This window comes from Curcuma longa, chromosome 17, assembly GCF_044706935.1.
Source record: "Curcuma longa cultivar G26 ecotype Majalengka, Jawa Barat chromosome 17, ITB_CL_G26_1.1, whole genome shotgun sequence".
NCBI classification, from domain to species: domain Eukaryota; kingdom Viridiplantae; phylum Streptophyta; class Magnoliopsida; order Zingiberales; family Zingiberaceae; genus Curcuma; species Curcuma longa.
This window is the reverse complement of record NC_133877.1, coordinates 856,142-870,585: the sequence shown is the minus strand read 5'-3', so window position 1 is coordinate 870,585 and position 14,444 is coordinate 856,142. Positions and strand designations below refer to the sequence as shown.

The 14,444-nt window shown below is 34.9% G+C and overlaps 1 protein-coding gene across 2 annotated transcripts; it reads right to left on the bottom strand.

Annotated features, from left to right (window-relative positions):
* Positions 1-2,374: 2,374 nt before the first annotated feature.
* Positions 2,375-5,576, bottom strand: LOC141811802 (uncharacterized). 2 transcript variants are annotated; one of them, XM_074699858.1, is made up of 3 exons: positions 5,349-5,576; positions 4,478-5,289; positions 2,375-2,555 (listed from the first exon to the last, which is right to left on the bottom strand). In XM_074699858.1, exons 2-3 carry the CDS (start codon positions 5,236-5,238, stop codon positions 2,528-2,530), a joined length of 789 nt encoding a protein of 262 aa, XP_074555959.1. In that variant the 5' UTR covers positions 5,239-5,289; positions 5,349-5,576; the 3' UTR covers positions 2,375-2,527. The 2 variants fall into 2 exon arrangements, with proteins under 2 accessions (XP_074555959.1, XP_074555958.1); XM_074699857.1 differs by having other exon boundaries at positions 4,478-5,576.
* Between the last annotated feature and the right edge of the window lie 8,868 nt (positions 5,577-14,444).

Below are 14,444 nucleotides of genomic sequence, written 5' to 3'. Positions count from 1 at the left end.
GCGACGGGAAAAAAACAAAATGAGGCATTTTTTTTCTTCTATCGATTTTGTATTATGGTTTTTTAAAAAAAAAATTAGTGCTTCCTTGGAAAATATCCTTATATATATATATATATATATATATATATATATATATATATATATATATACAATTTCGTATATTAATATCTTAATATATTATACCTCAATTAATCTCAATAATTCACCTTAATAGATTTATATATATTCTTTCAATATGTGCAATAATAATTAATTAAATAAATTTAAATAATTTCTTAAACTCGATGGACTTGATAGAATGTATTAATATTTGGGAATAGCGAAAGTAAACTATAAACAATAGAATTCTTATTAAATTTCAAAATTAATAAATAAATTTAATAGTTTCTGCCATTATTAATCCAATTTTAAGAACGAAAACCGAACGTTATGTAGATCAATGCCGTCCCGAATTAGATACCAGCAAATCGGACAAACAGCCGGTATTGGCCGAATCCCACGGACAACGGCGAACGTTATGTATATATATATATATAAAATGTGTGCATGCATCCAAATGCCAAGCAGCTCGTCTTATATATCGAAGGCATTGAACTGAGTTTTTATCACTCACACCAGCTATTATTATTGTTAATGATAATAGGTCTATTATATTAAAGATGAAACTGTGTTAATTATATGAAGCATCACTTTGATTTTGAGATATTAAGAACACTGGGATGGCGATAAATTAAGGATCAAGTCAATAAATAAAATAAAATCAGAAATAATTCTAACATTTATGGGATCAAAAATACAAAAGTTATTTAAATCACCTCAAGCAGAACACAAATCCACCATTTTTATCCTCGATATAATAAAGACCTTGTCACAACTTACCATTTTTAAAGTTGGTACCAAAGTGTGTTATAGCTTGCCCTTATCACAACAATAATAAAGGCTAATCTAAATTAGTCAGTATATCAATTTGATATTAAAAAATATCTTTAGAAACTTTATATGAATCAATCTCCAAGATTCCAAGAAAATTTGAGCAATCAAACTGTATACAAACTCAACAAATTTCTCTATAATTTAAAATAATCACGTCGTGCTTGATTTGATCAATTCTCTAAAGTAATTAAGAACTTTTGATATATTCAAAGAATAAATAGATCACACATTATTTGTGAAATATTTTACTATATCATCATTCTTATAGTGTATATTGATGTTATCATCATCTTGCAGAAGAGGACACGAATTCAAATCTTAATAATAAAGAATTTTAAAAAATTAAAAAAATAATGACACGAGTCAAATATTTTGAAATATTAAAATATTTTTTAAAAATGAAGGTTGCTTAAAACAAAAAAGATATTTCGATCTCTAAAAAAAACACTTTATATCTGTTAAAAGAAATTGACATAGTAAGATGCAAGCCACGTAACACGTGAATTAAATTAGGAAATAAAAAATAAATATTTGAAAGAAACTCGATTGACAAAAATAGTTGAAAACTCAAATATCTCTCACATACACGAGATATTATCTTTGCAGTTAATCTAGACAGTCAATATATGCACTCACCATGATAAAGTCATTTAAATATAGTATATAAAATTTTGATAAAGTCATTTAAATATAGTATATAAAATTTTGAGATATTTGAAACACTCCTGGAATAGATATGTTCTTTGCAAAAATTGAGAATAGAAAAGTATGTGCATATACTAATACAATTGAACAGGATCAATTGTGTATAAATATTACACGATAGTACAGGGGAATTTAGTGGCATAGCGGAATACAAAACTATATCTCATGAAATTTGTGAACTCATTTGGATCAAAAGAGTGATGAAAGATTTAAAAATTTAAATTGAAAATATTATACTTCTTTATTGTGATAATAAATTAACTATCAATATAATTTACAATCCAATTCATCATGAACGAACAAAATATATAGAGATTGATCATCACTTCATTAAAGAAAAAGTGGATAAAGATATTATCAGTATTAAATATATTCCTACTTCTCATCAACTAGTCAATATTTTTACAAAACAATTATCTAAACAAGCTCACAAATTTCTTAAATGCAAACTTGATCTCATCAATATCTATAGCCAAACTTAAAAGGGAGTGTAAAAAATAATCAAAATTTTCCTTACAGGGAGTCAATCAAATTATGAGAAATATAAAAAATAATCAAATCATAAGTGAAAAAAAATATAATTAGATTGATTTGATTGAGAATAATTTATTTTTAATAAAATATTTTTTATTCTTTCCTTATTCATTAAGTCTCATTATATAAAAGTATATCCTTAGTTCATGAATAAAATTATACGTGAGAATTTTTTAAATGTTTATCCAAATAATCATTTAGGTTTCTTTGAAAACTATAACTATTTGCATAAATACAAACTTTTTAAGAAATACAGTGCAAAATCACAGTGATTGAGAAATTGAAGATCAACTCAGCTTACCAATCTTCTCTCAGTGACTATGATAGGAACCCAGCATTGAGCATACAGCAACATCTACGAGCCTTTCTTTTGCAGGTTAATCCTGAAATTGTTGCACAAAGAGAGGAATAAAGTCTTGAATAGCAAATAGCTTGAGCTCACAAAAGACTATGTATGAACAGTGTGAATATCGGGAGTAAACCACTGATATATTAACAAAGTTAACCATAGGTTTTGAGTAAAAAAAAAGAGTTATAATTGTCAAACTACTCACATGACAATCTATTTCCTTTCAATTGAGGCCATAAGTTTGACTAGCAGGATGGACTTGATTAGGTGAGCCTACTATCATTCTGTTTACAAAGATGAATAATAATCTTGTTCTGTCTTTGAGATTGTTTAGTTTGTTTGAAATGAAAAGAGTTCTGATGTCCATAAGAATTTGTTCAAGGAATTAATGAAACTTCAGGTCTACGGTTTTGTCTTCTGTTGCTTAAGCTAGTGTGTGTGACAGACAAAGTTCCATGTTTGATTACTGAATAATAGTTTCAGGATATGCACCACATCTTAAGGAAAAAAGAAGGTGGTTTTCCCTTAATTATGGGAGACACTTGCATGTGAAAATATGGGTGCTCTTTAGCAAACAAAACAAACAAAGCCATCAGTGGGATCATGCTTCACTATCGATCTTCCAGCAAGGTCATATGCATTTGTCCATTCTAAGCTTTCATAGTTGTAATAGGTGGATCCTACTGGCCAAGGAAAAGAACAGACTACCACATCACACCTACAAATATGTGACTCAACCAAAGCTCCAACTTCTCTCATTAACCAAATGTCCTTTTGTACAATGAATTAGATATATTTCATTAGCAATTTCTCTTTCCATATGTTTCTACTGCAAAAAAGTCTGGTAGAAATACTGTTCCGTTTATTCTTAATCAATATTGAACAGTAGAAACATCACTTGAGCAGACTTTTAACTTTCAATTGCAATGAAACTTTCTTCAACAATGGTAAAAGATTAAATAAATAAAGATTCATGAAACAAGAAGCCTTTGGCTCAAAAACTTACTGGCATCCATCTTATGGCATCAAATGTCTTTAAGTTCATTTGAAAAAAAAATGTTATATATTCATTTACATAAGTTTCAGCAAACCAAACAGAAAGCACCATAGACCAATTTACTTTAATAGTTGAATTTTGCAGTTGTTTGGGTTGTAACATCAATTATCCAGTGGATATGCAGCTAGCCTGATAGATGCAATATAAACTATCACTATCATAATTAATAATCAATAATATCAACTTGTTATCTTGGAAGACAAACAAAAATGACCTTTGAAAAGGTCTCAAATGCATCCCGAATCAGTGTGAAAAAGGATTTGAAAACAATAATGTGCATCAGTGCTAAGATTAATGGTTGCTTTGACATGGCACCTAATCCTGTAAAAGACACATCTTGAAACTTAATTATGCTAATTGCTGTAGAGAATAACCCCAATGCAACCTATATTAGTGAACAATGCACACCTATCAAATTAACATTTGATCATTAAACAGTTGCAAGTATTAATAAGTGCTACAGGGTAGCTATGCAATAAAATAGAGCCAATTATCCTAATAAGCATTGATTATTACTGGAATTGCTAAGACCTATCAACAAATTTCAATAGGACAGTTCAGCTTGATCAAAAATGCTCCAAGAACAAATTAAGATTAAAAAACAAACAATTCTTGTTTCGAATAACTATTATCCTAGTGTAAATAAAACCACAAAGTTCAAATAATATGGCAGAGTTGTTCTACGTGTTAATCACCAGAACAGATTAAAGCCACCTAGTTGTAGAATAAGTGAATTGGATTGAAGTATCTGAAGCCTTGAACTCAATCATATTCTCAAAGAAAAGGGGCATGGATTTAGCAAATAATGATTAGTATAGCAGTAAAGAAGTAACAATAATTTTCCTTTTTTTTAGTTAAAAGAAGAAACATTAATTTGAAGCTGAGAGAGGAGAGCATACCATCTAAACAAGTATAAGCGACACAAGGGGAGAGTCCCATGGCTCACCCCCTGCCTTAAGCTCACCGGGCTGCACCCCACTCGGATCGGCAACTTTCCGGTGCTAGTACCGCCCATCCGAAGCCCCACCCTAGTTCTCAGATTCACCCCGAGCTTTATCTCCTTGCTCCTGAACCCCGCTTGGATCCTTCCGCCGGCAACCTCGTCCACCGCCACCGCTTTGGCCGCCATCTTGAAGCGCACCACCGTCCGATTTCTCCTACCCTGTTCGAACCCTGCGACCTCCGCCACCCCCACATCCACGTCGCCGTCATCATCCGCCACCCTCACCCGCGCCTCCCAGTCCCCGTACTCGAGCACAATCCTCCCGTTGGGGTTGGAAACGAGGATCCCGACTGAAGTGGAGACGTCGAGGAATGTGCCGTCGGACCGGGAGCCGACTCGGAGGCGGGTGGCGTTTAGCGACTCGAGACGGAAGGAGGGGAGCCGCGGCTGGAACCAGAGGTAGGCGAGCCCGGCGGCGACCGCGATGAGCGCGGCCAAGGCGAGAACGACTACGGAGGCCCAGCAGCAGAGGCGGCAGCAGCAGGAGCACCGAGAGCGGTGGCGGCGGGGGAGCGGCTTCCCGGGCTGGCGGAAAGATGGCGGAAGCGGTCGCCGGCGGGGAGGCGCCTTCGGAACGGTCGGGTGCGGCGCCTCCGGATCGCGATAACCGGGCGGCTTGTGGAGCACCGGCTTCAAGGTAGGCTTCGCTTCCGCCATCTACTCAAATCTATATACCAATCCCTTTCTCCTCTTCCACCCAACAAATTTCTCAAACAAACAAACGAAAAATTAAAAGAATAATCAATAAAATCCGGAAGTAAGAGTACTCGGAATTGATATGGGGAACGGCGACGGCGACGGCGACGGCGACGGCGACGGCGACGGCGACGGCGACGGCGACGGCGACGCCGGAGAGAAGGGGACGACGACGAGGCCCTCTCAAGATGTTCGGCGAGGAGAGCAGGAAGGAGTGCCTCGAGATTCGTGAAGTCGCGTGATCGCAGAAATCGGACGGTGAAGAAGCTCGGCCATCAGCGGCGTTACGAGCGAGGGGAGATAAGAGGGAGTGGAGTGTGGTGGTCGACAGCGCAGACGAGAGCGTGGGTCTTATAATCGCACGCGCAGCTCCGGAGAAATGGTGACGTGGCGACATGGCCAGAGAAACAGAGGGCTGGGGACCACTCCTACATTCTTTCTTCCATTTATTTCTAATCATCTTATTTATTTAGAAATAACAAAAAAAAAAAGAAAAAGTAATATAACTGATTTATGCCTTGTTTGTTAGAAATTTGTCATCATTATACGATTATTATTATTAAGCTCCAAACGACGACTGCCTAGTAATAAAGTTGATTTCTTATTATTACGAAGTTAATAATAATTCGACTGAGACAAAAAAAAAATTTGAATTTTTATGATTATTTTTTATTGATCTCTGTTACTACGTATTTTGCACATAACATTCTCATTTTGTCCTCTGCGAGCTTAAGTCCAACTAGTCGTTGGGCAAACTGTATGTTTCTGCACAGTGAAATTGTTGTTTTTCTTCTCATTCCTCACTTTTTTATTTTTTTTTAAAATATCGTAAGCATGAATATTTTTTTGGCTTGGAAATAGTCCTCTTATGGGATCAAATTGGAAAACTCAATCGTAAACATATACTAAATAATTATTTTTTTTATATAATTCATATGTTTGAGATTCGTCTCATTAATTTTTTATACTAAATAATCGTGGTGCACATATGAAATTAGGTTGTTTCAAATAATTTTTTCATATATAGATGGAAGGATATTCTTATTATGCATGCATAGATGTTACCAGGATATTCTCATGGTGGTCAATATTTTATTATATATATATATATATGAGAAATATGAATAAATCTTAATTTCTTTAAATGTTATCGATATGTTTATAAATATATATTATAATCAATCATTAAAGATAATAATAATTTTATTTCTTTTATAATTGTTTACACATTAACCAGAGTCATTAGTTATTAAAAGTGTCAAAAATGAATTGACTTCCCAATCTGATTTGAGATGGTATAAAAAATGTCAAGTTAGAATTGAAAATTTTAGGGTTAGGGTCAGATTGAGTTAGATTCAAAATTTGAGTTAGAATTTTTTTTTGGATCAAGTTAGATTGGATTCAAATTGATCTAAATTAAGAATGAGTAAAAAGATAAGATGGAGAAACTTTTTTTTTTTTGTGATGCATGAAGACTTTTTTATTTTAGATTGAAATCATAAATTTTTATCATGTAATATTTATTTTGTGAAAAATTTAATTTTTTTAATAATTATTTGTATAAAATAATTAATAATTTAATCATTAAAATTTTAAATTTAAATATTTAAATTCACAGTAATCATATGACGAAATTTGTTATTATATTATTATATATTCTGAATTTTTATTTAATTATTTTATGAAAAAATAAAAAAAATAATATTATATAATGAAAAATGAAATTGGATATTATTCCGCTCAACTTAACTAATTAATCACATCCCCAACGGCCCCGGCATGCCGACGCGAGCTGTAATTAACGCTTGCAGCCACCTGTCGTCATTTTGGAATGCGACGTGTTTCTCGATCTTATCCATTTAAAGCTACCCACTTCTTCCCCTGCACCATAGCAGAGCCGATTAGAGAAGAGATGGCTTCAGAGGTGAGCAAGGTGGAGATTGCGCAGCAGCAACAGCAGAAGCAGCAGCGGCGGCAGCGCAAGGGTAGATCAAGCAGTAGCAGCGGCGGTAGCAGCCCGTTCTCTGACCGCGTCGAGGCGGCGGCGGCGGCGGCGGCGGCGGCGGGCGAGGTGATACCGGAGTGGAAGCTCAAGTGCCTGTGCGCTGAGGTCGGCGTGCCGCGGATCACGAGCGGCAGCCTGAACATGGGAGGCTGCTTCTAGCCATGGTACTACATCATTCCCTCGACAATAAGCAAGCTCCTCTGAATAAGGTAGTCATGGCGTTTGGAGTACTGTGCTCTCTGTGTCTGTCTGTCAGTCTGTATATGATTGTGTTGTGCGATGTGTTACTGTTTGCTATAATGATCTTTTTTTTTAATAATCGGTATGCAATTATTGGATCCAATCAATTCTGGAGATAGATAAGTTTCGATCTTATGAAATTTTAGGATAAGAAAGCACGAAAAGGATGTATTATTCCGTGGCGATTGAGTGTTAGGGTTGTCTTTCTAGAAGAAAGAAATTAATCTGCATAATGATCATTTAATACTAGTGTGCCATCATTAGAGTTGTCAAAATAAATTTGACTCGTAGATTAGAGTCGATCGATTCTAAAAATATAGGACTTTTGAATTCAGATTGAGTTCGAGCTGGGGTTTTTAAAATTTAAGGATTTAAGGATGATAATAATAAAAATAAATTTTTTATCGGTTGGATTAATTAGGTTATTTAGAATCGGATTTAGGGTTATTCATATTCGGATTTAGGATTTTCAAAATGAGTTCAAAGTTAGATTGAATTTGGATTGATATTTTTTTATCTTTATTTCTATCTGATCTGAAGATATCCGATCCATCGAAAATGATACCCTTGTCGACGTGATTATTGATTAATATAATTATGGTTCTTTTATCATCTCTGAAAATTGATCCCTTCAGGTAGGACTGAGCTTTCGACGAACAAATCAAATAATATAAAATTGAATAATTTAATAATAAATTAAATTATATATATATATATAATAATAATAATAATAATTTATCGAACTCTCGATTGTTCTTTCATTCAACCGTCCATTATTGTATATTTAATTGATTAACTTAGTTAATATTTAAATTTATATATGATTTGTAAATGTTAATCAACTGCATGCATCATCAAATATTTGATTATATATTTCTTGAAACGGTCATAAATTTAGAGTAGTAGTGGATTTATAATAATATATAAGTCGATTAATAATAATAAATCAATTGATTGTTAATAGTTTGTTTTTTTTATAATTTAGTTTAATCAAAATTTAAATTTTATAAATAAGGTCGAATCAATAAATTAAAATAATTAAGTTTTTTTAAAAATAAAATTTTAAATTAATTGAATCAAATCAATTCTATTGATTATTTCAATTCAATAAAATTTTACTCACTACGTGTTTTTGCAGAATAGAATTTGATTTCGTATCACTGTGCGATGATAAGAGGGCAAGAATGATTCTCATGCAATAAGAATCTGAATCTCATATTAAATATTTTCAAACACTCATGGAATTTGAATCACTCTGGGTGTCATGTCAGAGTTGATTTGTGCCTTTTGAATTAAATACCTATTGGCTAATTTATGGGATCGACTTGTTCATCTTCAAAATTAATCGATAGTAAATATTAAAGATCTGAATTTAAAAATTAATTATGTATTATTCAAATAAATTAGTATTTTCTTTTCATTCATATTTTATAATTTTATTTGACAATTGTAACATCTGTTAAAATAGAAGATGATAACAGTGAAATTGTTAGATTTGTCGATAATAGAATATGCATTTGAAAGTTTAAAATTCAACTACAGTAAATTTATAGATATTTTTTTTTCAAATGGGTATAGTAGACTCGAGAATGTTAGCCGTCATTTTTACTTTTCGAATTATCTCAATGATCGATAAAAATTTTAGTGGAGCCGAAAGATAAAACCATTGAAGGAAATTCTCTTGAAATCCATAAATGATCAATCCTTTCTTGCAAGAAATAAAAAAAAAATAAAAAACTTAAATTTAAGTGATGGAAAGGATCCAAAAATTATTAGTATTATTTTAATCTTTTTTATTTTGTTAAATAATTTTTTATTTTTTTATATTTAGAATCTTTTTAATAATTTTTATTTTTATATTTATTTTATTTTTATTTTGAGTGCATTTTAGAATTTTAAGATTTGAAATCTATTAAGATTTTTTTTGCATTTTAAAATTTTAAGTCTATTTAAGTAATTATTTAATTAATATTTGAAAGAAATTTTTGATTTAATAAATTTTTGATATTCTTCTGAACCAATAGATTTTAGAATATTATTTTTGACTTTCATAATTGAACCAACGGATTTAATACTGCTTGCAGGATAATCGCTATCTCGTTCGACGTCAATTGATATGAGAGTTCTAAAAAAAAATGATAATCCCAGTAGCCACATCTCTGGGGGTGGCCGGCCCGGTCCCACGGAAGTTTTCCACCGACCACCAGGGTAAATCGAGAAGCGTAAACGGCGGCCAATCCAGATGCCCAGCATCCTTTGATTGCGTTCCCCATTTGGAGGAAAATTCCTACAAATACGCCGTAGCTGGGGATCGAACCGCGGGTCCCTAAGTTACAACATGGATGTCCTACCGTTGCACCATTGCCCCGGGGACATTGATATGAGAGTTCTAATTCTCATGGATGATCGTCATGGTCATGATCATCGTAGCCGTGACAAATAGGTTTCGCCTGAGGAAACTTTGCATCATGATTGTAACATCTAAGACGAGATACTTGAAGATCAACAAAGACAAATCATAAAGTTATTGTTCCGGGGAAAATCCAAGGGGACCGCCATGGTTAGACTCGAGTCTGAGTCTGGTCCCATCACATGGGTTCAGATCGCTGAGTCTACACCCTCAAGTAATTCGGGCACGTACACGAGCCTCGCCGAATTCATTCCATTCGGCAGGAGCCTCGCCGAATCCCGCCAGTCGGCAGGGGCCTCGCCGAATCCCTCCATTCGGCAGGAGCCTCGCCGAATCCTTCCATTCGGCAGGAGTCTCACCGAATCCCCTCCATGCGGCTATGCACTAGTCGAACACTTCCATTCGGCCGTGCACTAGTCGACTCTCTTCATGCGGCTATTCACTAGCCGAATCTCTCTTTCTACCCTACACCAGTCGAATCGCCGAATCACCTTACATGGCTTCTGTTTGCGTTTGTCATCACCCTGGATTGACTACACTCCTCACAGTATCCTGGCTCACCTCATCATGATTTCTGACAAACCCACGCCCCCAATAATTAATGCTATCCCTCTGCTGCCTGCACGGATAGTGACAACATAACACTTTACCGGCGATGGGACAAGAAACTCGATTGTTCCTGCCACTTCATTAATTATGATGAGACATTCCTTAAATGATGACGTGACAGGTATGCACGCTCATCTTCTCTTAAAAAGACCACTCCCTACGACAGGTATCTCTCTCGAACTCTCACTCTCTCATCTTCTTTACGCTCAAGTTCTATTGTTCATCTTCCTCCTCCACCCCTAACTTGAGCGTCGGAGTGGTCGCGCCAGGGCACCACCGGCCTGGCCTTCCTACTGACGTTCCCTGTGATCGCAGGTCATCCCCTGGAGCTGCTGCTGGTTGTCATCGGCTCCGGCGAAGTCTCAGACGACGCTGCAACTGTTCTAGTCCCCATCATCATCCACTGTTCACAGCCAGCAACGAGGAGGTCCGGCGACGTGTCCCGAAGCAGTTCTCAACCGGAACAGTTATCCTAACGTCTAGCAGCATAAGATTGTAAAGGTCGTAAGTTTTGTATTCCCCTTTTGAAAAATCATTAATTTCCAATCAAGAAAAGATGTCAAAGCATAAGTATGATTTCGAGAGATTTGGGATCAACCGTCCCTCTACCTAAAACTTTGAGAAAATGTTGGCTCTGCAGCACCTCTACACCCCCGTTCCGAGAGATTTGGGATCAACCGTCCCTCCACCTAAAACTTTGAGAAAATGTTGGCTCTGCAGCACCTCTACACCCCCGTTCCGAGAGATTTGGGATCAACCGTCCCTCCACCTAAAACTTTGAGAAAATGTTGGCTCTGCAGTGCCTCTACACCCCCGTTCCTCCTACGGTGGAGGAAACCACCGTGAGGTTGCAGACTTGGACAATATTGAGTACAATCAGTCTCACTCTCTCGATCACAAGAGGCGACGAAAACGACAATAATATCAAAATATTTGATGAATCAGTGTACGACGATGATAAAGTTGTCGATAACATAGTTGATGATCCAATTTTTTATCTCAACGTCGAGACTTGCGGATTACTCAATCAGGCCGTTACCAATTAATGCTTCTAGAGTCGCCTACACTTCCGCTGCACAGGAGGCTTCTTCTTCAAAGAAAGCATCAAGCCTTGTCCAGAACTTTATTGACCATTCAGATGATTTAGCTTCGACAGACATAATGGAGTAGCAAATAGATTTATTCAAGAATATAGAAAATATAGATACTTTGATTATATTAGGAGGACATGAGCAGATGCAAACAGAGGTTTCAACTAATAGAATCAAAGAAATAGCAGATGATTATGATTTGAATGAAGACATTCTTGTGGACAAAGGAAATAAGGGAAGTCAGCTATCTCTTCAACAATATTCTCCTCTTTATTACATATCTTATCAATCTTTTTTCTCAAATTTCATGTCAACTAATTTGCCAATTTTAGTTACTGTAGTTACTTAAATTTTCTTTTGACATCCTGCAAAAAGATCTTGAAAGGTAAAGTTTTGAGTCTCAATCGTTGACTTGCTTGGGAGGTGGGTAGTGGCTCGTCGAATTTGCTAAAACTGGCTCTAATAATCATGGGAAAAGTGGCAACGACAAGATGGGGGTGAGCGTCGTGGCCTCATGAAGAGTGGCGGTGCTTGTTGTGCGTCACGGTATGAAGAGCTCAAGCTGGTGGTCGCAGGTCATTATAGTGATCAAGGAGCTTGAGGAGCAAGCCGCTTCGCTTATTTGGAAGTTGCGATATAACTAGCAGACGCGACAATGGTGGAGATGATGGTGGATTTTGTCGAATTGATGTCAGATGACCTAATTCCTTCTGGACGACCACCTAACATTAATTTAAACTCAAGGATAAATTTTTTTTCAACCAAGGATAATTGATGTAGAAGGATTTGAAGATTTTTATCACTATTTTTTTAATAATTAAAGTATTTTTAATAATTTATATCTTTTTAGTTATTTTATATTTAGATAGGATTTGGAGTCCGTTAAAATTTTTACCTTTTATTAGAATTTTTTTGTATTTTAGAATTTTAAGTTTATTTAAGCAATTGTGTAATTGATCAATGTTCGAAAGAATTTTTTAATTTAATAATATTTTATTTAAGTAATTGTTTAATTGATGTTGAAAGGATTTTTTTAATTTAATAATATTTTGACAATATTATTTATTTTTTATTTTATTTTATGATATTCTTTTGAATCAATAAGTTTTGAAAGATTATTTTCATGTTCACAGGCGAACCAACGAATTCAATACTATTTACGGGATAATATATCATTATCCCATCCGATGTTATTAAATGTGCTTCTTTAAGATCCTAGCTTGTTGTAATTGCCCCTGCAAGAATATATATATAGCCCAGCTGATAATAATACAAGCAAATCATTATTGCCAATTCCATTACAACTATATATATGTACTATCAACTGAATACATTGAGATTCACCGATTGAAATTTATAATAAGTTCATGGCTTGGCTACCTTCTACATATCTCCTCTAACCGGACTTCAATTCCAAACCTACTACTTCCAGGGAGCAAAATTATATATATATATATAGTTGCATGCCACAAACACAGAGAAAGAAGAGACACATTTAAATGATCGATCGATGTCTACTGTCTTGCAGATACAGTAATATGCATGCTCAGTAGATGACAGTTTGTTGGCCTGGAATCAATGAATTCAAGAGACAGAAATAGTTTCAGTACAACCTCCATCATGGTATTTAAGTGAATAGGTATGTGGCACGGCCTTGAGGCATGCCTTTGATTGGATCAACATATATCGGGGTCATTTAGAGTCCACCTGTGCCTAAGTTAAGTCGGGTGGGAGTTCAAGTTGACCTTGGAAGAACTCGACAACATTTATTTATAAGGAGCTCAGTGGTATTTATTAGGATACAATTAAACATGTCTGCAATTAGTATGAGACCTTTTAATAAAGTCCAAAAATAAAATCATGAGGAAATGAGTTCAAAGTGGATAATATCATGCACTGAAATTACATAGTCGTTGAGAATAAATGTATTGAATAAAAAAAGGATGCAACTGCTAAAGGAGCAAAGCATCTTTTCCTCTACTTCTCCATAAATAAGAAATAAGGTAGTCATTTCAACAAGAGAGGTACCACAATTAACTTAAAAATTATTATTTTCCATTCTGTTCTCCATTCTTTCTCAAACATTGATTTGAATATCTGAGAGATCATGCTAAGGTGTGTTTTAGCCTCCTTTTGACTTCTAGTTGGTCTTCTTCAGCCAAATAGAGGAAAGTTGATCCATCAAGATCCTGTCAACCTACTAAAAGCTGACTTGGTAAGAGCTGGTTTGCAGAAGTCAGATCCAATTGCAGCCGATGCAGCAGAAAGTCAACAAAAGACGACGATCCTGTGGAAATTGATTCATCCCTCGATTTCAGACCTGATCAGATAGAACACTTGATATCTGACTAAACCAAAATGATCCTGTGTTTATCATAGTTTGTCCAATTTACGTTCTACTAATCTACAACTCCTGGTCGATTTACTAATATCGATCAATACAGACAGGAGAATTCGAGTAGTAGTTAAGTGAAACCAGCTGGAAACATAAAAAGGCGAGAAAGATAAACATGAAAGTGAAAGTATACCTAGCTAGCTATTGGAAATTAAACACCACTCCAATCTCTTATTCAGACCTTAATTGGAAGCCTCTACGATCAAGAACAGAAACAATAATAGGAGTGCTCCAGTTTGCATTCATATTAAAACGAACTCTTAATTATTTCTTGCACGAAATATATATATATATATATATATATATACGACATAGAGAATTCCATCATTTGTTACATTTTTTATCACTTTGTTTCCTCTCCGATCCGACTAATACTTTACATAGATAAACCATGCGACTAATATGTTGCCAAAAGTT

What these genes read in the sequence shown, in the direction of transcription:
- LOC141811802 (XM_074699857.1), bottom strand. Translation starts at nt 5,238, where the DNA reads ATGGCGGAAGCGAAGCCTACCTTGAAGCCGGTGCTCCACAAGCCGCCC. An exon ending in CGCTTATACTTGTTTAGATG is followed by an intron (nt 2,556 to 4,477) that starts GTATGCTCTCCT and finishes CAACAATTTCAG; the next exon opens with GATTAACCTGCAAAAGAAAG.